General features: G+C 48.3%; 1 protein-coding gene across 1 annotated transcript in view; it reads left to right on the plus strand.

The window, feature by feature from the left end:
* The first annotated feature begins 13,086 nt into the window (after window positions 1-13,086).
* LOC102692535 (MAPK activated protein kinase 2) overlaps window positions 13,087-21,663 on the plus strand; it is a 52,095-nt gene continuing 43,518 nt past the window's right edge. Inside the window, exon 1 of the mRNA XM_006628566.3 lies at window positions 13,087-13,766. Within this exon, the coding sequence (XP_006628629.1) occupies window positions 13,527-13,766 (240 nt within the window). The 5' untranslated portion in view covers window positions 13,087-13,526. The remainder of the gene's footprint in view (window positions 13,767-21,663) is intronic.

A 21,663-nucleotide genomic window follows, 5' to 3' on the forward strand; every position in this document is an offset into this window, starting at 1 on the left:
CTGCCGGGAAAGATCTGCTCGGCACTGCGACTGGAAAGACATTGCTTGACGATGTAACTATGAACTGTGCCAAACAGCAAGATGCGTGAATGCAGAGAACTGGTAGAACTGGCTGGAGTGCCCTCACAGACACAAAAAGAACATAAACCCTCCAGGAGTAAGCCTTTGCATACCTTTCTGTAGAGCATTCTACAGGAGTGTTGACACTCTACAGGAAGAAGAAGGTTTGGGCCCCCGTGTGCCTGTGAAGCTGGTTCAGCTCTGACCATGTCTGCCAGCTTTCTCCAAGTGGCATGCTTAAACAGCTGACACTGGGCAAGAAAACTTGATACATCCGGGATATCCTTGTCTTTATATTCAGTAGCCCTGAGCACCAGAATAAGGCAAGCAAGAATGAGCAGTGCACCTCATAAGACCTGCATTGGGCCCTGCTGGTGCTGTGCATGTTTTTGGGAGGCTGTCTTCTATCTTGTGCTGTTACAGGTGTTCAAGTCCCATGTAATAAGCTGGGCTGCAGGAGAGCTGGAGCCTATCCCAGCAAGCAACAGGCACGAGGCAGGATACACCCTGGATGGGACATCAGTCTGTCGCACATACAATAAACAGTGAAACACAAACCAGTGGCCACACGCGGAAACTACGTAGATTTGAAACTGAAAACAGGAAGCCATTCTTTGCCCAAAGGGAATCCCAGCCTGTTTGTTGAAGCCTGGCATGTTTCAAGAAAGTGGGTCAAGTAGCTACTAACTACCAGAAAGGATTCATGGGCCCAATGGCCTTCTCTGGTTTATAACCTTTCTTATGTTCCTATTAGAGTATCTTGTGAGAGCAGAGTACCTGTAAGAAGGCTGAATGGTGAAAGAATGTGCCAAATGTTCGGGTGTATTTTATTTGTCATAGGTGGCAACCCCTACGCTCGCTCAGGGGTTTGGATTCTTCGCGAGTGTGCAGGGCGAGCCTGTGTGCCCGCTCATCCAGCCACTGCAAGAGTCAGAGAGGGGATGTGTGGACTGTGAGGCACAATCAAAAGCTCAGCTCTTTCTGACGAGCCTCCCAGCAGCTGTTCAAATTCTCCAAGGCTGCCTGGCTTTGTTCTGCTCCCTCTACTCAGCCTCTGAGTGTTTTTCCATGTCAAGAGAAGACTGGAGGGCTCTATATTTGTCTCCACTTGACAACAACAGGCAGAAAGCCCTTGCATTGTTAAACCTGTACAATAGCGAGGTGCCTGTTTTTTGGTCTCCTAGAATACACTCTCATAAAAGGGCCTGTTATGGTAAAAACACAGGAAAGTGTAGTGAAGTGCAAATGCTCATATGGTTGCTAGTAGCCAATGCATTTAAGAATCCCATCCAAACCTGATTTTCAGCATCAACAGCATACCTGGGCTGCTGTTCCAGTCCCCCGCAACAATTTGTGTAAAGAAGTCTTCGGTTTTAAATGTACGTTGCTGTAGCCCCCACTTGTTTCCTCTGGTTTAGGTCTCAGTGTTGATACTGAAGAAGCCCACTGGGTTGGCTCTGTCAATGTCTTTGAGGATTCTGAATACGCTACAGGTCCCCTCATTGTCTTCTCTGTCCAAGACAGAGCCTGTGGTACCTGACTGTGCAGGAGCAGCCCAACTCTCCTAGGAGCTAAGGGTGAAGCAATGGTTGAAAAATACCCATCATGCAACAGATCTGCCAAATGAGTCAACACAATCATTTTAGGAGAACAGACTGTGTCCACCCATTATGGATTTCAGATCCCTCATGATAGTAAGGGATGGGGGACTAGAGGTTATGGTGTACTTCCAGTGCCCTGTATATTGGTGCACTTGCTCTGTGCTGAGAGAAAATAATCTTTTAGATGAACCCTAAAAATACACCATCATTTTTAAGAAAAATAAATGAGAAAGCAATCTAGGTTGAGGTACAGAAATAGCATGCTTGGTTTGTTTGAATACTGTTTTTTTTTATCCCACACAGCAAACAACCCTTTGCATTTTCAATGCAAATGGAATTCTGAGTTCCAGATCCAGCATGCTGAGCAATAAGCTCACAAAAGCTCAAGCAGTGCTGTACAGCCTGCAGCAAAGCTCCATGACAAGGAGATGCAATACGCAGTCATGGGGCAAGTGGAGCAGTGTGGCCTGGGCCTAAATAATTCAGTGCTCCAGTTTGTCGTGGGGCGTTTTCATGGGATTGTGGACGAGTACGAAAAGAGGTCTCCACATCAAACTCTTTTACTGGGAGTAAGGTGAGTGACTCTCCTAGACTGCCAGCAATAGACATACAGATGTGCACCCACAGGCACACACACCAACCTCCTATCACACACCAACTATCTGCTCTCTTTCCATGCTGCGTGATGTGTCTTCATCTCGCGAAGAGACTTGCTTTCATTCCTGACAGAGGGGCTGTGATCCAAGCACTCTCCCGGGTGGGACGCTGGGGAGACAGATGTGTGCGGGACTGTGCTTGTGAGGCTAATTGGCCCAGAGCGCTCGCTAATTCTGCTGAGCTTATTAGACAGTGAAATCTACACTGGAAACAGGAGGCGAATCTCTGTAATTAGAACATGATGCTACATAGGGTGTCGGTCGCAGGAGGGTTATTAATACAGGAGGAAATGATCTGCGAAGGTCAAGGGTCTGGGAGAAGGAAGGGGCTGATGCCCCAGGGGCATGGCTCTCACATGGACTAAGCAGGGGGCCTCCTTTCTCAGCACAGCGGGTGAAGCGAGGAAAGCTAACACAGATGTGTGGAGAACAACCCTCTGGGGATCTGAAGCGTTATTATCCTCCTAAGTCCATTCAAACGAAGTAGTAAACACTCACTGTCTTCACAGCCTGTGCTTCTCTCTGCCTGCGAGCGCCGGAGCTGCGCTGCTCAGGACAGAGACACCCGGCAGCCAGCAGCCATCGCTGTTTAAAGACTGACGAATGTTCACAGATGACTCATGGGATCTCTCCAGCGAGGAGGAGTGCACACTGTTCACATCGCAGCATCGTGAACCTGGCCTGATCTTTTTCTTACTCATTTAGTCGGCTGATGCTTTTATCCCAAGCCACTTCCATTTGCACCCATTTATACTGCTGGGTACTTTACTGGAACAGTTCTGGCGAAGTGCTTCTCTCTAGGGCACAGACCCACTACCTTCCAGTTACCAGGCCAGAGCCTACACTGCTGCCTGCTCAGATCCCATTGTCTCAGTCAGATAGCGGAGAGTCTTGAAGAGGAATGGCTCAGCTGCAACTTCCCCAGTCCAGACAGGGACCGCTGCATGTTTTCCCACCCTGCCTCACCAGAATGCAAAAGCTGAGACACGCCCCCCTCTCCACCCATTAGCAACAGCAGGGTCTCACCTGGGATTTGAACCCACAGATCCCAGTGTTAGTTATGAGTCCAGAATCCTGACCACTGAACCACTGCCCTACAGATCAAAGCAGGGCGTGTGCCAGGACCATGTCTGTCTGAGTTGTTGGCGCAAGTCAACCCTGGTGACTGGGGGGCATTGCAGCCTTATGGCCTTGAATCAAGGGTGCACTGACACTCCCCACACTCACCAGAATGCAAAGACTCTGACACACCCCCACCATCCTCTGCCCCGCTGGCAGATGGGACAGAGAGAAAGCCAGAAGCAAAATACTAGAATACCAGTGCTGCTACTCACACAGTTTCCACTGGAACTGCTGTGTCAGTGGGAATTGGGGATTTTCTTCTTCAATAAAAAAGCATTTTCTTAATATAACAAGGTCCAAAAAAAATGTATAAATGGAATTGGATGGCAGAAATGTGAACTGGCACACTGACAGATGCGATTTCAGAGTTGTGCTTCACAACTGCATTGTTCTGCTTAATGGGAAAATAGAAAAGCCAGTCAAAGACAAGTCCAGACTTGGCTGAAAAGTTTCTTTATTAGGCCCAGTATGGTTTCAAATCCTGGATTTTTAACTGAAAGGCTGCAGAATCGTGTGGCAGTTTTCCCCGGAATGTGCTTTAATATGCTTAATCACCCACTTAATCAAGGGTATGACTGACTAAGCTCCTCTTTATTCGAGGCTCCTGCATGTGAGGGGGTTGGGACTGAAGTCCAGCTCTCAGGCTGAAGAGAGGCAATAGAGTTCACACCCGCCCCTCGGTGCTCCTGGGTCGCTCGAGAGCTGGCTTGAGGGGTTTGTGCTGTGCTCAGTGAAGACATTAGGGTGCCTCATATGTAATTGGTGTTGTCACAGCAAAAGGGGTTCATGCAAATGTTTTTTAACCCCTGTTTAATCTGGATGCATGCTCAGCAGGATTAGGTGGATTTCCCATCTGTGGCCAGAAGGCACAGGCTATCCTGAAGGGTGAGGAAGGAGAGGACAGGAGCTCGCACGGCTCTGCACCTGTCCCATGGCAGATGGGACGCAGGCCACGGCGTCACCTGGCCCACCATGACGTCAGTGCTGCTGCCAAATCCTAATGCCGTCCATAAACGCTGCACTTTGGATTAATGAGATATTGCGTCCCTATTACCTGTCACTTCTCAAAGCTAGCAGGTCTGTGGGTGTGCTACGATAAAGGGACCATTAAGAAAAGCGTTAGAAAATCAGCTCTGCCAGTTCTGGGCTCACACCTGGTCTTAGCCGCGGCCATTGTGGGACTCAGAAACCTTCAATAGCTGAGGATCTGGATACAGAAGAAATTTAGACACATTAAGTCAATAATTATTTCATGCATCAAGGAATGAAAACCTGAAGGCTCCTAAGTCTCTAATGTAACAGGAATGAGTATCATTTTTGAAGAACAGTTGGAATAGGACTTGTCTTTCAAGACACAATCTGCTGTCAGATTGTGTGCAATCGTGTGTATGTCAAGATCACATCTATACAATCGCTTACAACCAGGAAGAGAGGTAAAAGTGGAGAACGGAGAACAAGTCCTCTTGGGCGTTGACTGTCCGGTGTCATATGTAGCCGGTCTGTGCACCAGATCAGCTGCACATTTCAGCTTGCTGATTTAGTTCTCCCGCTGAGCTAGCCCACAGGACCATCGGTCAGGAGAGTGTGTGGGCCACTGCAGACCACCTGCCTCTTCTCATGTGCCTTAAACACCACAGCTTGATGGGCTGCTACAATCTTCTTGATTGTAACCTTTCTGACGTCCTAAGGGTCCAGCCCAGGGCCTGCTGACCAGCTTTAGACTCCACTGGAGGTCAAAAGCCCAGTCAGATGGCACCCAGTGTCAGCTAGAATGGGGGCCCACGGGGGACCATGTGCCACCTTCTGGCAGCAGCTGCCAGAGCGGCCTGCAGCCCTGCAGCCCTGCCCAGCTGCTAGTGTTAACAAGTGTTCCAGGACAGCCGAGCCGGCCTGCTGCCCAGGCTGGGTGGCAGCTCCGGCTGGTGTCTGCCTGGCTGTGGCAAAGCCTGGGCCTGGGTCCTGGGTCAGGAATAGCGAGTGCCCCCAACATTCCCAGCTTAGACATCAGCCCTTCTTTTTTCGAGGACTTTTGATTTTAGCTCCATGACGATGCCAATCATAAAGCTTGCGCTCCTATTTTGGTTTGCGTGGTTTGGGGAGGACAGAGAACACGTATAGTTTACACAGGCTGTGATGGGGGGAGGACGGTGGTCAGGTCGCCCCCTGTGGGAAGCCCAGGGCAGGGCACCAGCTCCTCCTTGTTGTCGGTTGTGTCAGGAGCTGTCGGCACCAGGCTTGTGGGTGTGCCTGGGGGAGCGTGTTAGGTTACAGGGCCGCCGGAGTCAGGAAAACACTGCACGCAGCCCACATCACACATGTTTGGACAAGAACTGTTAGGCATTTGTGGATAAACAGTTTGAAACCAGACTGCCCGTGACTAGTGAGAGATCACTGGGCAGCAGTATCTATAGCTCTGCTCTTGTAATGGTAAGGTTGTTGGTTTAAATCCCAAAGGTGGGACTCTGCTCTTGTGCTCCTGAATGAAGTAATTCACCCCAGTTATGCCTAGCTGTAAAATGGGTGCAAATGTAAGTCGCTTGGGACAAAACTAGTGAAGTGCGCTGAAGTACAGTTCACTGGGGTCCAGCAGAGGCGTGGGGCAGCTCTGTACTGCCTGCTGCCAAGCAAAGGAATGGGTGTTAAAGGAGTGCAGATGTGGCCACTGAGCGAAATGACTAGTCTCAATGATCCCAAGCACCACCGTGGGCTTGAAAAGTGTTACTAAAACTAGCTCTGCCAGTTCTGGGCTTTGAAATCTGTCTGAAATTCTCACCACACTGTTACTTATCATTGTCCTTTTGCACCGAGACAGGGCAGATATGACCGAGCCGAACGATAGCAGAGCCAGTCGCGTGGCTTTTGCGAAGGAGCGCGGTGGTGACAGAGGGCAGCCCTGCTCTGTCTGCGAGTGCCCAGAAAAGGAAACCCCAAAAAATCCCGCTGAGGTGTTTCAGGAGGCCAGCGAGGACAGGCGAGGGTGTGGAAGTGACAGGGAGCGACAGAGATATCGCTGGGGAGCAGCAAGGCAGGGGGAAAAGGAGTTTTTTCTCTCTGATGGCACGGACGGCAAGCTGGGAGCCATGTGGAGAGCACAGAGGTCAAGCAGGCGTGGTGTCACTCAGGACAAAATGACATCTCGTGCCTTGATTGGTCTAAAAATAAACTGAGTCTAAAAGTGTTTCAGTGCAACCAAAAAATATTTAAGCTTTTTATAAAGCTCCTGACTGTTAGGATGTGATCTGCTGCTCCCCATGCCAGGCCCACGGTGCTTCACTTTCCCAATGAAGTCGTCAGTGTTGGTAACAAACTACAAAGGGCTTCTTAATCCTTTAAAGGAGCAGTAGCTAACAGGAGGTAATGTGCAGAGCAGATCCAGAGGAATGTAATACTCCATGATGAGAACTCACGCCCAGCACTCTAGTTTTAGTGTGTGCAAAGCAGACCATTGATTTCTAAAGCACGGCTCTTCACCTTGTATTAAGAGTAAAGCTCCTGATGTTGGCACCCCTCTACTCTAGTGTTACAGACTGGCACAATTAATTGTAATTACACCCAGCACTCACCCAATCACGAATAAAAGACTATAAAAATTGGCTGACCGATGGTTTGTGCTTCCTTTTGTTTCACAGATTCGTGGAGCGCTGTGTTCCTGCAGAGAGGCCTGCTGTTTTGGTCGGCCAGGGTGGCCATATGTCTCTGGAGGCTAAAAAGAGAGACACCTTCCTCCAGAGTCCTGTCGCCTAGCAACACAGCTCAGGTTCTAAAAGAGGAAAGAGGCTGGTGGGTACATTACTGGGGAGTGAAGAACATACAGGAGTCAGGCTTTCTGTCTCAGACTCGCTCCAGGGTATTGTACAATAATAGAGATCTGGGAATGTGTGTGTGTGTGCAGGAGCCAGTGTGTGTGTAAATGTGTACCCGATGTGTGTGTCTGTGAAAGAACATCTAATACACAGAGATCTAGAAATTCTATATATATCTCAAGTGCCAATCGTTAACCACATGCAAAAAACAAAAACATCTGGTGCACTTTGTAAACACTAAATGCATAATGTTGAAAACAAACCAGTTAACTACACAGCTACTCTGTTATTTCAGTGTCACAACTCCATGGTAAACATCCCCTGTTGGATCCCATTGATGCACCATCTGTAATTAAGTAATTCACTATCGGGCAGAGAATGAGAGATTTCTCAGCCCTGGAATTTGCTGTAGGAGCATGTTCAGCCTTCTGAGCCTTTGTGGTGTGCAATTAGTGTTCTGTCTCCTAAACATTAAGACACGTCACACAGGAGTCCTGCGCCCAACTATAGAGAGAAGTGTGGATGGCTGATGTGACAAGAAATAGTTCACTTCTTTGGAATTTGTAATACGCAGAAATGTGCTTGCTTGTACTACACTTTTTCAGATTTACCTCTTCAAATTTCTTCTGGTTGTGTCTTCTAATGCTAAAAAGATCAGACCCCCAAGTCTGATTTCAAGTTTGTACTTGTGCATCTGGTGAGATTTCTTAGGCGTGACAATTTTCACATGGAATGGAGTTTTTCACATGACCTCAAACCTGCTTAAGGAATTCCAATCCGTTATCCAGAGCCATTTCATCCTGGGGAGTGTCCAGGTGAGCCAGGGCCTTACTTTGGATTGGACGTCTGCCCGTCACTAAAAAGAGGAATATAAATCAGAATGCCGACTCCACTTTTAAAAAATGTTTTAATCTTTTTAGGAATAAAACAATAATTATACTTATATTGGGCTTTTCAGAACACAGAACAGTTGTTGTTATTCTTCAGCAGGTTTTGAAACGCAGCCTCTGCCAGGAAGTTTCGGTCCTGCTTTTTCAGGAAAAGCACATGTTCTTCCTTGAACTAGCCAGCATGAGGTTCGTACCAAAGGGACATCTAGCTCTCAGTTTCAGCTCAGCATGTGTGAGACATGTTTATAGAGAGCGCTAACCTCTCTCAGCCAAAACAGTCTAGTTTGAGGAAAAAGTTTTTTTTAGGAGCTGGGAAACCAAGTGCTCTCATTCCCTCTTCCCTCCCACCCTGGCCCTGGGCCATGAGAGAGAGGAAGAGTGTACAGGCCAGTCCCTCCCTCGCCGTCTCTGGGATTTTCCTCGGTGAAGCTTCAGTGTTGCTTGGGTTTTCATGTGCATGACGTGAGTCTCGTGACACGACTGGGCTGGAGTCAAGGCCTGGCTTGGGGTACTGCACTCCTTGACAGTCACTCTTCTTTGTGTCATATGCTCTGGGAAGTGCATGTGTGGGGAAGGAATTTTGATGGGCCGGCTATTACTGTTTCACACCTCGGGGCCTTTCAACACTTCTCTATGACCAGGCGGTCAGAACTTCTGCCACGGTGCGCTTAAAGTACAGCAGGATCTGGGCAATTTGACTTTTTTTCATCTGAATTCTCCTTTATTAAAAAGTAGATATGCTGAATAAATAAAATCCATTCTCAGTTATCCACAATGCACACTTTTCTGTCTTGTAGTCTGAGATCTCCATAGCAACATCATAGGCTCAGGTGCAATTAGTATTTTAAACCACAATACAGAAGTGAAAGCTGTGTATATGCACAGCAGAGAAATCAAACATATTTTACAAGATTTTAGTCTCCTTAGTTATTCCTTTATTTAAACAAAAATAGCAACTGTCCTTTACTCCTTTCATGGCATTTCAAGGTCATGGAGTCTCTTTCTATTTTTCCTAAACCCAGAAAAACAATGTCTGCCAGTGTAATTATTTCCGCTTAGTGAAATAGGGGTCTTGTTTTTGCACTGCCGTTGCTGTTAAAGACCTTCAAAAGCGTCAAGGCTTGAGTCGTTTGTGCCCCAGACAGTCCTGACAGGAGCGAATGCCATAACACAAGCTAGCAAGTCCTTGGTGTCGTCTCGGTCTGTTCTAGACTGACAGTGTTTAGTTCCTTTGAGCTACAGAATTGTTGAACTATACCAGCGTATCACACGTTCCTGTAGCGTACTAACTGCTGCCAAATTGCTAAATTGTGCTTGCAGAAGTAGCAGTAGAAGTGACACCATTCTTATAATAATATATGAAAGCGTAATGCATAAATAATTGCATCAATGTGCCTGTGTGTAAAGGCTTTTGTGACCAAAGGAATAACCTGAGGGAGGCATGAAGGTGTGGTACTGGGTTTGACGCTGAACTACAGCACTTTCTGTGTGGAGTTTGCATGCTCCTGTTGTTTGCAAGGGCTTTGCTGGGTGCTCTGGTTTCCTCCCACCTTCCACAGACATGCTGGCTGTGTGAATTGGTGTCTCCACATGGTCCCTGCATGTTTATAGTTTGCCATGGACTGGCTTGTGCTCTCACCTTGTACCCTGTTTTTCCAGGATTGGCTCAGGGTTGAAGTGGTCCTTATCAGGGAGACGCAGCTCTCTCATAATGAAACAGTGGGTAAGATAGCTAACCTCAAAGCATGATAGGAAGCTGAATTCGCTTGAATTTTTCACACTGCACAGTAGCATGGTCCTAACCCTTTTAAAGGAAAGGCATGTGCACACAACGGTGTGTTTACAGCTTGGGATTTATGTAGGTCTTAAATCTTTTTAACGACAGTTTAATTAATCTTTCCAGACCTTTTATTTATGTTTCCAAACACAGAACAGTTATCACCACGTGGAAAAATGACAAGAAGGTGTAAAAGAACTCAAGGAGGCAAATCAGACAGTGAACAAATTAAGCACAGGGTGTGAGAATTATATCAGTTGCTTCCTGCTTTTCTCTTCCTGAAATGTGCTCAGTGTTGGGTTTCGATGGCAATAAGTGTGTTTTGTTCTGTGCCAAGAGACTAGACTGGCACAGTGACTGGCCAGCAGGGGCTCCAGGGGTACCTCTTTTCCTAGGATTCATTTTCCCATGTTTCTTGTCCATCTGTTACACTTTCTGAAATGCAGGGACAGCCGCCTTCATCGCATGTGTCCACGCGCAGTCAGAGTCTCCAGCAGACAGCAGCTTTCCTGCTGCCTCGCTCCACTGTGTGTGTTCTGGAGCTGCGCTGCGCACGTGGCCTGGTGTGTGTATCTGAAGTGACACCTTCGCTTCACACATGGGGGACTCTTTGCCATCTGGGAATTCATTTACGTTCGTCCACATCTGCCCACTGGGACAATAAGGACAACAGAGCCCTTTGCTGCAGTTAATCTGGAGTTTGGCCATGAATTCATACTTCTAATATAATCCAGGCTTCATTCACCTCATCATGCTGCAGCATGATTGTACTGTGTCTTACGTATCGTACTCTGCTTTTACCACAGTGCACCAAGAAAGGTTTTTATGAAGGGGCGCCTGTGCATGTCTTCACCTCATTCCCTCTTTTTACATGGAGCACACTGAGCTACAGCATGGCTTTCTGCCTTAAACCGCTGTTGTCCTTTGCATGCAGTATTAAATGGGCAGGAAACACTCCACTTTCTTCTCCTTTTGCTTGTCTGGTTTTTGTACCTGTGCTGGTTGAAGCTGTGAGACTCTGCCAAAAACCGATGCCAGCTGCCTCAGCCCTGGTGTGTCTCAGCATGCTTCTCCCAGGTCAGCCTCAGAGGCGCTGGGCTCTGAGCTTTCCAAGGCGACTCATGGCACATTGGGTAACTCATGGCACAGTGTGTAAGTGTGTAAACCATTTATTAGGGTGTCTCTGTTGTCAGGGTGTTTTTCTGGCCCCATGCTGCAGTAAATGGTCAGTAACTGACAGGTAACCACACTCGTTAGCGCATCTGTGGCCTTTGCCTTAGCAGGAAGTGTAGCGACTGTCATTATGACAACATCAGGAGAAAGGCGCAGCCTGTTCTGGGGCTTTCCGTTACAAAGCTGATGGTGTTTAACGCAAGCAGTCACGCAGTGGGATAACCCTGCCTTGGTTCAGAAAAGCCAACAGCACCGGCGGGTCTGGACCCTGGGAAATGCCCTTGGAGTTAGTCGGCAAATACACGATGCCCAACCTGCCTCCTCACATTTTTCACAAGAGTTTGCTGCATGCTGTCTGTTATTCTGCAACCCAACGTGACTAGCGAGGCCACGGGGGTTGGTTTTATAGTACGCCACTGTAATACAGATTTGGAAGCGACCTTTTGTGCTCCAGCTAAGCTCGCATACACCCCTGGTCCGTGTGTCCGGCAATGTGCTTCAGTTGAGGCAGCGGTGCAAGTGCGCCCCCTCGCGGTCCTCTTGCTGGTTTTTACTTGCAAATGAAAATAAAGCCGACAGTTCCAAAATTAATAACTTATGTTGGTTTTGAAAATCTACACACCAGACTCCCAAAATTTCTCGCCCCCCACCGCGATGAAACCGTTCAACCAGCGCGCATGCTTTGGGGCTGCTGTGCTATAGTAGACAAAGCTCTTTCTCTGAGCTCCATCTAGTGGCGGCGCCCCAGTACTGCATCTACGCAAAAGTGCAGTTCCTACCACTTGTTGCTACCCAACTTCGCCGCGGCCAATGGCGGCGCGGTCTGATTTAAAGGTGGCAGATTTGAATTTTTCGTGGGAAAAGCGCTTTAAATCAGGAAATGTTATTCTGAGAAGAAAAACCCAAAATGAAAGAAAATGAAAAGGGAAACGAAGAGGAATGGAGATGGAAATGAAACGGAATAGGAGATAGATGATGTTGTTTAACATGAATTTGCTGTAATAAAGTTAGCTTTTATGAGTTTAATCAGCTTGTTGGTGGAGCAAGGCATTTTGTTTCATATAGGCTAACGGATCTATTGTTTCACTATTTTTGTTTTAATTCCCATGTGTTGATGGTAATGACACATAATGGGGACTCACCTCCATCACCACCAATGTGTAGCACTACCTGGATGATGCGATGGCAGCCAAAGTGCGCCAGTACGCTCACCACATATCACTGAGGAGAGTAATGAAGCCATGGGGATTATAAGAAGGCCATGATTGGTAAGGGCCGATGGGAAATTTGGCCAGGAGTCCAGGGTACCACCCCTACTCTTTTTGAGAAACACCCTGGTATTTTTAATGACACAGAGAGTCAGGACCTAAGTTTTACATCCCGCCCTTAGGATTGTATCTTTTTACAGTATAGTGTCCTCGTCACTATACTGGTGCATTAGGACCCACACAGACCGCAGGGGGAACGCCCCTACTGGTCCCACTAACACCTCTTCCAGCAGCAACCTTAGTTTTTCCAAGTTGGTCTCCTATCCAGGTACTGACCAGGCTCACACATTTGTTGAGCTTCCGTGAATTGCCAGTTGTGAGTTTGTGAGTTTGATTGGCTGTAATGTATCTGCAAATGAACCGTGAAGATAGCACTAACCTCATTAGTAATTATCTATTTATCATATACTCTATCAGACTTCAAGATTCTAAGATTTAATGCGTTGCCTCTTATGAACTGTATCATGTACGGTTTGTGCAGTGGGTATTGTCTAGGAATGACAGAATCTGTATTATCATATGGTCCGTGTTAAGGACCAAAAAAACGTTTGTCTGGGGATTTTGGACAGTTTCACAAATCAACAGGAGCAGTTGTTCCCCTACATGGTGGAGCAAGAGGTGTCAGGGCATTTTCTGCTGTGCGGAGAGTTACTTAAATGTGAAAGCAGTTGGCCTTTAAGTCCTCCCCTTTAACAGAAAGCCCAGGCGGAGGCCGTGACGTCACGTGAACGCTGCACCGATGGAAAAGGACGGTTCTCCAGCTCTGAGCCGGAGCGTGTGTGTATGCGCGTCCGACTTGTTTCAGTGTGTCCATGTTTGAATTTCTTGTTTTGTTTGTTCACGAATTTGCCGTCGTACTGGATACAGAACAGAACTGGAAACACACAGAGCCTGGCGTTTTATTTTTTCGTTTTTAAGGGTTTTTTTTTTAAATCGGGGCAGGGATGAAAAGGTTCAGCCCTGGAAATTGAGTCACGAAAGCTAACAACGGAGAAATTCAGTTTTCTTTAAAAGGGAACTCGGCGGCCCCAGCTGTCGTCTGTATGCTGGCTACACCTCTGGTAACTAGTAACTAGGGGCAGTTGCGCCGCTGGTTGATTGGAGTTCGCGGAAAAGCGATTAAAACTTGGCTTTTCTGAGCCAGGAGACGCGGGGAAAGCCTCCTCCTCGCTCACCATGCTATCCGGCGCCCAGAACCAGAACACGCCGGCGTTCCCGAACCAGCAGCCGCCGCAGGCTCTCCAGCAGCCGAACCCGGCGCAGTTCCTGCAGTTTCACGTCAAGCCCAGCCCGGTGATCAAAAAGAACGCAATTACTGACGATTACAAGGTCACAAGTCAGGTCCTGGGGCTGGGCATCAATGGCAAGGTTTTGGAAATCTTTCAGAAGAAAAACGGGGAGAAATACGCGCTGAAGGTAAGGGTCTTCCCCGTGGCGGAATGAGCCGGGCTGCTCTTCAGTGCCTAGCCGCCTCACTCGGGCGAGGCTCCGGGGGATGTCAGGGGTGCGAGTAGCCGCTGATCCACACAGCCCCCTTGGGGAGAGAGGGCAGCCTGGGGGAAACGGGCGTCTTGGATGTTTCAGACTGTAGCTGATTGGTGTTAAACACAGGACATACGAACTGGGATTTGATTAAGACGCTGTACGTGTTGTGTAGCCAAAAGAACAAAACGGAATTTGAGGAGCGAGGATAGGTGGTTTAATTGGTCTTTAAGTTACGTAGGCCTTAGCGAGATTCTTATGGAAAAGTTTGGATGTGGCGTGGTTGGTTTCGCACAGTGATTTAATTTATGCTCGGAAGAGACTGTCCCCCGGATTGGTTTAGATAAGAAAATTATTTTAATTGGTTCCGTTTTGACAGGCCCGGCCGGGCGCCCTGAAGTGATTTTTTTCCCTCTTGTGGAACAAGAAAAGATGACCAGAGATCGGAGTGTGTGATCTGTCGTCTGTTTGCGGAGAATTCGTTTAGGAGTTTAAAAAAAACAAATCAGTGGAAAAAAGTAGATTTCAGAGTGCTGGTCTTGTTCGTAAATCTCCACTTCTTGTACAAAAGCCCTGTACTTTTGGGATGAATTGTAACGACTTCAGCGGGGGGCAGGGGGCATTTTGGTTATTGAAAACAAACCGTTTTCTACCTGTTGTTTAATTCAAGGACGTATGGAGGGAACTTGTTTGTCTGTTGATCGGCCTCTTTGAGCTCGGAGGTTGGCGACACTGTGACAGTGGAGGTCCCGAGGCCTAGTTGCGAAACTTTAGCACACGGCTGTATCGCTCTCGCCTTTAAACCAGTACTGATCCAACGGTGGTTCGGAATGTACCCGATTCAAAGTAAAAGTACACAAATGTCATGAATGACAGAGAGACAGAGAGGACACTTTGAAACTAGTCTGAGATAATTCAGTTTCGCTGGTGAGACTGGCGCTGTCGGTCAGACATTTCAAACGCGTTGCACTTAAACCACATACACCGGTCAGAGCCTCTACTAACCGGTTGTGAAAACGTGGAGCTGAAACAAATTAACGTTTAAAAAGGGAGTGATTAATTCAGAACCCTGTTCTTATTTACGTGTTTACAGCGCCCTCGCAAACCGGAACCCAGAGATCTCTGATTTCTAAACACAGCTCTGATTGAAAAGGCGATATTCGAACCAGCGGATCACAGCACAGTCTCCCCCTCCTCCACACGTCTGCCCCTACCCCCGCATCGCTCTGAAGTCAAAAAAACAAACTATGAGAAGATAATTTGCTTCTATGACCCCCCACCCCCACTGACTCTGTCTCTAATCCTAGTCTTCGTCCGTCTGGCTCGACAGTCCGGTTTCGAGACCGCACACGTTTCGAAAGTTTGTTTTTGTAATTTCCCTCTAGGTTCTAGCGAAATGTCAAATGTGGGCAGGTGGGCTGTAGTCGTTCTGAGCCACAGCCCTGCCTCGTCACAGCAGGCGGAACAGCAGTTTACCCGCACAGAAAGCTCCACGGGTCGATGACCCGGGGTGCGAGTGACCAGACAGGTGACAGCAGCGTGCTCCACCCCCACCCCCAAAATGAGTTTCTGCTTGGATCAAACCATATTTGCATTAGTCCCTACCACCCCAAAATCCAGTTCTTCTCCATTCAGGTGTGTTTTTGCAAAGGTATGCAGCATTGTCTTAGCTGTGTCTCTCAACTGAGCTGGTAGTCTGGGTCCTCTTGTGCCGAGTGTGTTGCTCCGGGTCTGTTGGGGTCAGTGTTTGATGATCTTGCCTTTGTCCAGTGTAGGCAGGCCTGCCTCCCTGCCTGAAGTTAGACTGGGTGCTGTACAGAGGCTTCGTGTTAAACCTTGTCGAATAACAGTTTGCTTGACCATTTATTATATAAACCCATGTCAGTGTTCGGAAGAGAATGCTTTCTGCTCTGCAGTACAGGAGACCTTTCCCAACGCTGAGAATGGAAGCAGATTAGAAAGTGTGGAATGTCCTTTTTCAGAGCGCAAAAAGGGGTCATTTTCTTGCCTTTACAGCCGGTGAAAGGGGAAAAACTTTGCGGATCGCTGTCAACTCTCTTCGCCCTAGTGGGGTCTGAATCGGTCAGTTTTGTTTTTCAGTCACAGCTTGAAAAGGTGCAGACATTGCTTCCCATAAGTAAGAGATGAAAGCATTTGAAGACTTCACTATACCCTCCCCCTAGAACATGCGTCCGCACGGCCGTTATACTGGTGCTTTGTGCAATAGTCAGAGTAGTAAAGAAATCAGATCTGATGTGTGGCAGCCACTGTGTGTTGTAAATTTTGCCAACTGCCATTGTGCTGCAGGTATTCGAGTTTAATACAGTGGTTATAAGTGGCGTTTGGCGTACTCTTTAGGGCACTCAATTTAATCCATTTGTTATCATTGTTTTTTTGGTAGAGGGAAATAGTGCTTGATCAGAAGCTGCGGAGGCTCTCGGTGTCGTCCGGTGCTGTGAGCAGCCGGGCGCTGACGGGACTGGCCCGACACACAGCGGCCTCAGGCGCTGCAGGAGTGAGCAGCCCGGAGCTAGAGGCAGAGGCCCGTTACCGAGCAGCGTGGTTTTCCTGGTTCTGTTCCCTGTCCGGGGTGGGGCCATGGGCGTGTGCTCTGGTCCTGCCCGCCGGCTTCCTCTGCTGAGAATTCCTCCGTTCTGTCGAGACTTGTTTCCTTTGCGGTAACAACGCGACAGAACGGGGAGTAAACTCCCGCCGTGCCTCCTGGAAGCTGCCCTCGTTTTTCAGCACGCGCGGCTTCGTTTGCCAGCCTAGCGCCAAACGCCTCGCTGCCCTCACCTGCGCCAGCGGAGAGAGAAGTGTTCCCAGCGTGCCCCGCCAGGGCAGCTGGACACTAGCGGGCAGGCTTGACCACTGCGCTCACTCCCAGCCCTTTTCTCTCCTCCTCGTCCGGGTGTTGATCAGACGCACTTCCAAGACCCGGAGGGAGTTTCTCCTGTCGCTCCACTGCTATCCCCCTGTAGCGAGCTGAGACATCCCGGATCCCAGGATGAGCAATGCTTTCTTTACTGGAACAACAGCTTAGTTTTAGCCGGAGGGTTTTATACATTTAAATAATTTGGAAGCGTGTTGAGGCCCCTCGCCGAGCTGACGTGCCAGCGGGAACATGATCGTGTTTGTGCGACCGGTTTCCACTTGAACAGGTGTTCTTGGCTCAGGCCTGGGAGTCAGATACTGTTCTTCCATTTCTATGTCACTTTTCTTTCAATAGTCTATTTTTTTGCGACGGGTACAAAATCCTTTTTTTTTCTTTTAGTCTTCCTCCAGTTGTTGCAATATTTAATTTCGTCCACAGTGGAAGAAAGAGGAGATGGTATTTGATTTGTGATTTGATAATTGTTTGAAATTGCCCAGTGCTTTTTCGTCCCAAAGGGTCCTAAAGTGGTTCCTGTACAGGAGGGGATCCACAACATCTACCACTAAAGTACAGCCCCAGCGCACAGCAGGTCAGGTGGAGGAGTGAGAAACTGCTTCTCAAACTAAGGAGGAATTCCGAGAGACCAGATTAAGACCAGAATGGATTTTAGCCGGGGTACCAACTTATAGCACCCCTACTCTTACAAACAGTGCCATGGGATCCTTAATGACCATGTATTTAGGACTTAATGCCTACCAAAGGACAACACCTCCTGCATTCACCATGCCCCCATTCACTGTACTGGGACATTGGTTTAGAAGTTCTGCTCCAGTGGGGAGACTGCCACCTACTGGTCTACCAGCAAAGCTTACAGCAGCCTCCTGGATTTCCCTGGAGGACTCTCATTCCAGTACCATCCAGGCCTGGCCCAGCCTCGATTCTGAGACCTGACGGCAGAGGGCTGTTGTGCTGCTCTCAGGTGCTCCACCTTCGATTTCCTAGGTGCCTGCGTGTTGTCAGTTCTCTGACAGAGAGCATCTCCAGTCCTCCATTCCAGTCTTGTTTCTGCTGTGGAGGTGGCTTGCGGGCCTTGCAGGTGTCACAGGAGGTGTGCAGGCTCTTCGCTCCACCTGGGCAGACATTGGCTGTTTGATAACTTGGGAACCCACTGCGAGTGAGGTTGTGATGCAAATGTAAAATTTGGTCTTTCCAAATTGTGACATAAGCATAATGCTCAGCGATCAAGTCTTTTTTTTAAAAAAACTTGTGGTGAATGTAGCTGCGTGCAGTCGGCCTAAGTAATCAGATGTATGTAGCGAGAGAAATATCGCTGTTTCACGTATCCGAGTCACCCCTGCTGCTATCCTGGAGAAATCTGCTGAGGTCTGATGTGCTTCAATGCTGTGGTGTTTGGTTTCAGTTTCCTGTGAAATGTTGCTGTTCTTAACTCTGTGGCGAGTTTCCCAGAACTCAACAGATCAGCAAAATGTCCACAGGGTCTCCTTCCTGCGGATCTTCACCGGGCTCGCGTTGCGTCTGCGTCTCGGATCCCTGCAACGTTTTGGAAAGGGATTGCTGTGTTCTATCCTCAGTTTTAGAGTAAGCCCACCCCCTACCTCGAACCTTTGTTTGGGTTTTGGTCCTGCTCTGGGGTTTCCTCGTGTCTGCGAAGTCGTGGGTGTGGTTTGTGATGCCTCATCTGCTCCCCTGGTTCCCCAAGTAGCCACGTGTTTCCCACCACCAGATCAAGGGGGCGACGGCAGTTTCACTTGAGTCTGGAACTCGACTCAGTCAACACTTTTCAAGGGCCGGGGGGTTTAATGCACTCTCAGTTCTCCTTTCTGGAGTTTCTACTGTTTCTTTTAAGACACCACACATTTAAGAAATAAGTTAATCTCTTAAGAACGTATACTTTCCATTTCTTTGTGATTTTATGAGGACTGTTTTTAGAAGAAGAGCTGTGCACACACTAATGAAGGACACAGACTGCATGTACATGGATTAGTTGGTTCTCTCTGGTTTTCATGAATCACTGTCCTTCTGTGTCTGGGCTTAGCCTGTGTGTGGCAGGGAGGCACAAAATGGAAGCGCAAAGGCCAACATAGCATGGGACTCTACGGCATTTCCCGGTCTTGAAATGTTAGAAGAATGCCTTTGAAGACTATCCTGATTTCCTGTGGTCCAATTGCTTCTTTATGCTAGCAGCGCCCTTGAGTATGAGCTTCCTAGTTTTGGCACTGGAATCTTGTTTGGGAATGCCTCGCTGCCATCTGGGAAGCTCTAGCGAAGCAGCCAAGCTTCGTCTGATACAACCATGGTCCCGCTGAAGAAGACCGGTGATGGAAATCAGACCTTGAGCGTCCAATCAGGTCGTTTTCATAGCAGTCCAGCTTACGGTAAAACCAAAGGAAATCCTGTTTGTGGCCATCTGACTTCGACACCGCCCCGGAACTGTTATATGGCTTTTGAAGTGTTGGCACAGACCAGGCTGTGACTAAGCAACCCCCACGGTCTCTCATCTTCTTCCACATTTTACAGAGGTGCCAGGCTCTGTCTGCTCTGTCCTTTTTTTCCACAGTAGAACTGATGGTATAGTTCTAGCCTGAAGTGGACAAGAGAGCTGTTCCCTTTTCTTTCTATAGGCATCTGTGGGCCGTTCTGCACTCTGCTCAGTGCTGTGCCAAGTTGCAGTGCCCGCTAGCTTCCAGTAACCTGCAAAAGCATTCTGTTAAGAGGAATGGCATCCAGGTCCTCTCAGAAAGGTTATCCACGAAGGAATGTGAGTTGCAAAGTGAAATATGTAAGCTGAGCTTTGGATGAGACACCAGGAAAGTCATGCTTGTTGTAACTGCAATAGAAATGACATCGCCTCTCTTGTTATCTCTCAGTGATCAACGATTGTCAGGCCCTATGATCTGGTGTCGTGACGTGTGCTGTGACAGTTTGCATCTCTGCATTGGGGCTGTTTTTAGCGGCAAATCCATCTGTCTTAATCTATGCCGAAAACAGGTGAGAAACCCTCCTCTTGTTCTGGGATTTTTTTCTTCAGTGGACATTCATTGCAGTTTGTCCACTCCTGAAGTGAAAGGCATCACATCTTCTGGCTGCTTTATTTCCTTTTTCACAGCTGGTTGCAGAGCAGGCACAAATTGGAGTAAGCAGCAATTTGTTCTTTTTACTAAATGCACAGTCAGGGGTACAGTCAGACCGCACAGTTTGTCTGCACTGCAGTAGCATGAGTTCCATTTTCAGTCTCGCCATCAGGGATGCACAGCTCCAAATACACAGATTAATGAGCTGGCCATTCATATGTAAGCACTGAATAAGAGGATCTGTGGGGAAAAAACATAAAAGACTATTCTGAAGGGCTAAAATAAATATGTACAGTTTTTTATGCATGCCTTAAAGCTTCAAATCAAAGATTCTTTTAATTTTCCCTGTCTGTTTACTGCTCCCTCCAGTCCCACTAGCGTTTCTGCACTCTTCACTGACATAATTGAAAATTGGCCTGATGTCCTCACTCATTTCCCAGTTCTTTGTTTTAAACAAATTGAAACCAGGAGCCCTTAAACAGAGTGACATGTATGCTCTGCCTCCTCTCGGAGTCCTCCTGCTGGTCCTGACCGACAGCCCTGGGAGTGAGGTGAGGGTGTGCTGAGGTCGCGGCGAAGCTCTCCCGTCAGGCAGCCAGCCAGCTGTGGGACACCGAGCCACAGAGCCATGCAGTCTCTGTGCATAAGCGCATTGTAGTCTTTCACAAATAGACGACCAGTTAAACTCATGGCTTGGTTGTAATAGAAGGTGGGGGTGGTTTCATCGAATGAGTGAGGTGGGCAAATTGGTTCAAATGCATTTGCAAATCTAAAAAAAATATTTTACCCCCACCTCCTCCGGTGCTCACTTAGAGTGAAACCTGCTAATCTCATCCATCAAAACAGATTCCACTCGGTCCAGCCCATCGGTGGCTGACCTCTGCCCAATGAGGTGCCGGGTCAGCGGCGTCCAAGACGAGCACAAGCTGGTGAACCGGACTGGTGTTGGTCCGAGCTGAGGTCTCATTTTGGTGAACGGGATGGTGGGAGGGGGAGCAATCTAGAAACGACCATGAATGCTGTTTGCTAATAGAGTTGAGCCCCAAAGTCTCACGAGGCATAATAAGAGAGGCACACACTCCTCTGCACCCTAGACTGTGGCACTGAATCAGTCCCTGACTCCCTTGTCTGCTTGGCTCAGACCTGAGGAGCACTGTGCCTAATCCAGTCCTTAACTGAGGCTGTAATTGGACCTTTAAGGTGAGGTCCGGCTGGGATGAAAGTTTGCCATTGCCTGTCACCAGTTTAGTCCTGCTTTAGGGGTGAATTTGAAGAAACACAGTGTCTGTTCGGAGCAGTGCTCGATTAAGAACAGGGCTTAGGATCTTGGGCAGGAGTATATTGTAACTCCTCCCTCCCCCGCTCCAGAAAAAAGAAATGTTTCTAGAAAGCAGCTGGATTGAGATCACCTCTGGTTGTATTTGCTGACGGAGGACAAAGTGGATTTGCTCCGTTAAACCCGGGTCCTTCGTGTCGGGCCAGGACGAGGAGCTGCAGGCTTCCTGTTCGAGGCGGTGGACCGAGCTCAGTGCGCCACTCTTTTCAAGCTCTGTTGTGAAGAGGTGTACTTCAGAAAGAAAGCAAGCCAGCATCCGTGGCAGTCTGAAGATGGTTTCGAAGGAAACTGTGTGGAAGGGGACTGTTGGAGCTCCGGTCTGCTGTCATCAGACTGTGTGTCTGGAGAAGGGAGAAACGATGAGCGGGAGCTCAGGGCTGGAGCGTGGGGCTCAGCAGCTGAGTGGGAGACAAAGCTTTCAAACCCCATTGCAAGAGAACAGTAACAATAGAAGAATCTGCTTGATCCTGACAGGACTAGTGTTTGAAAACCAGTGGTTTGGTATGGCTGAGTTGTCGGAGTCTGTTA

Source organism: Lepisosteus oculatus, chromosome 5 (assembly GCF_040954835.1).
Source record: "Lepisosteus oculatus isolate fLepOcu1 chromosome 5, fLepOcu1.hap2, whole genome shotgun sequence".
In the NCBI taxonomy this organism is placed as follows: domain Eukaryota; kingdom Metazoa; phylum Chordata; class Actinopteri; order Semionotiformes; family Lepisosteidae; genus Lepisosteus; species Lepisosteus oculatus.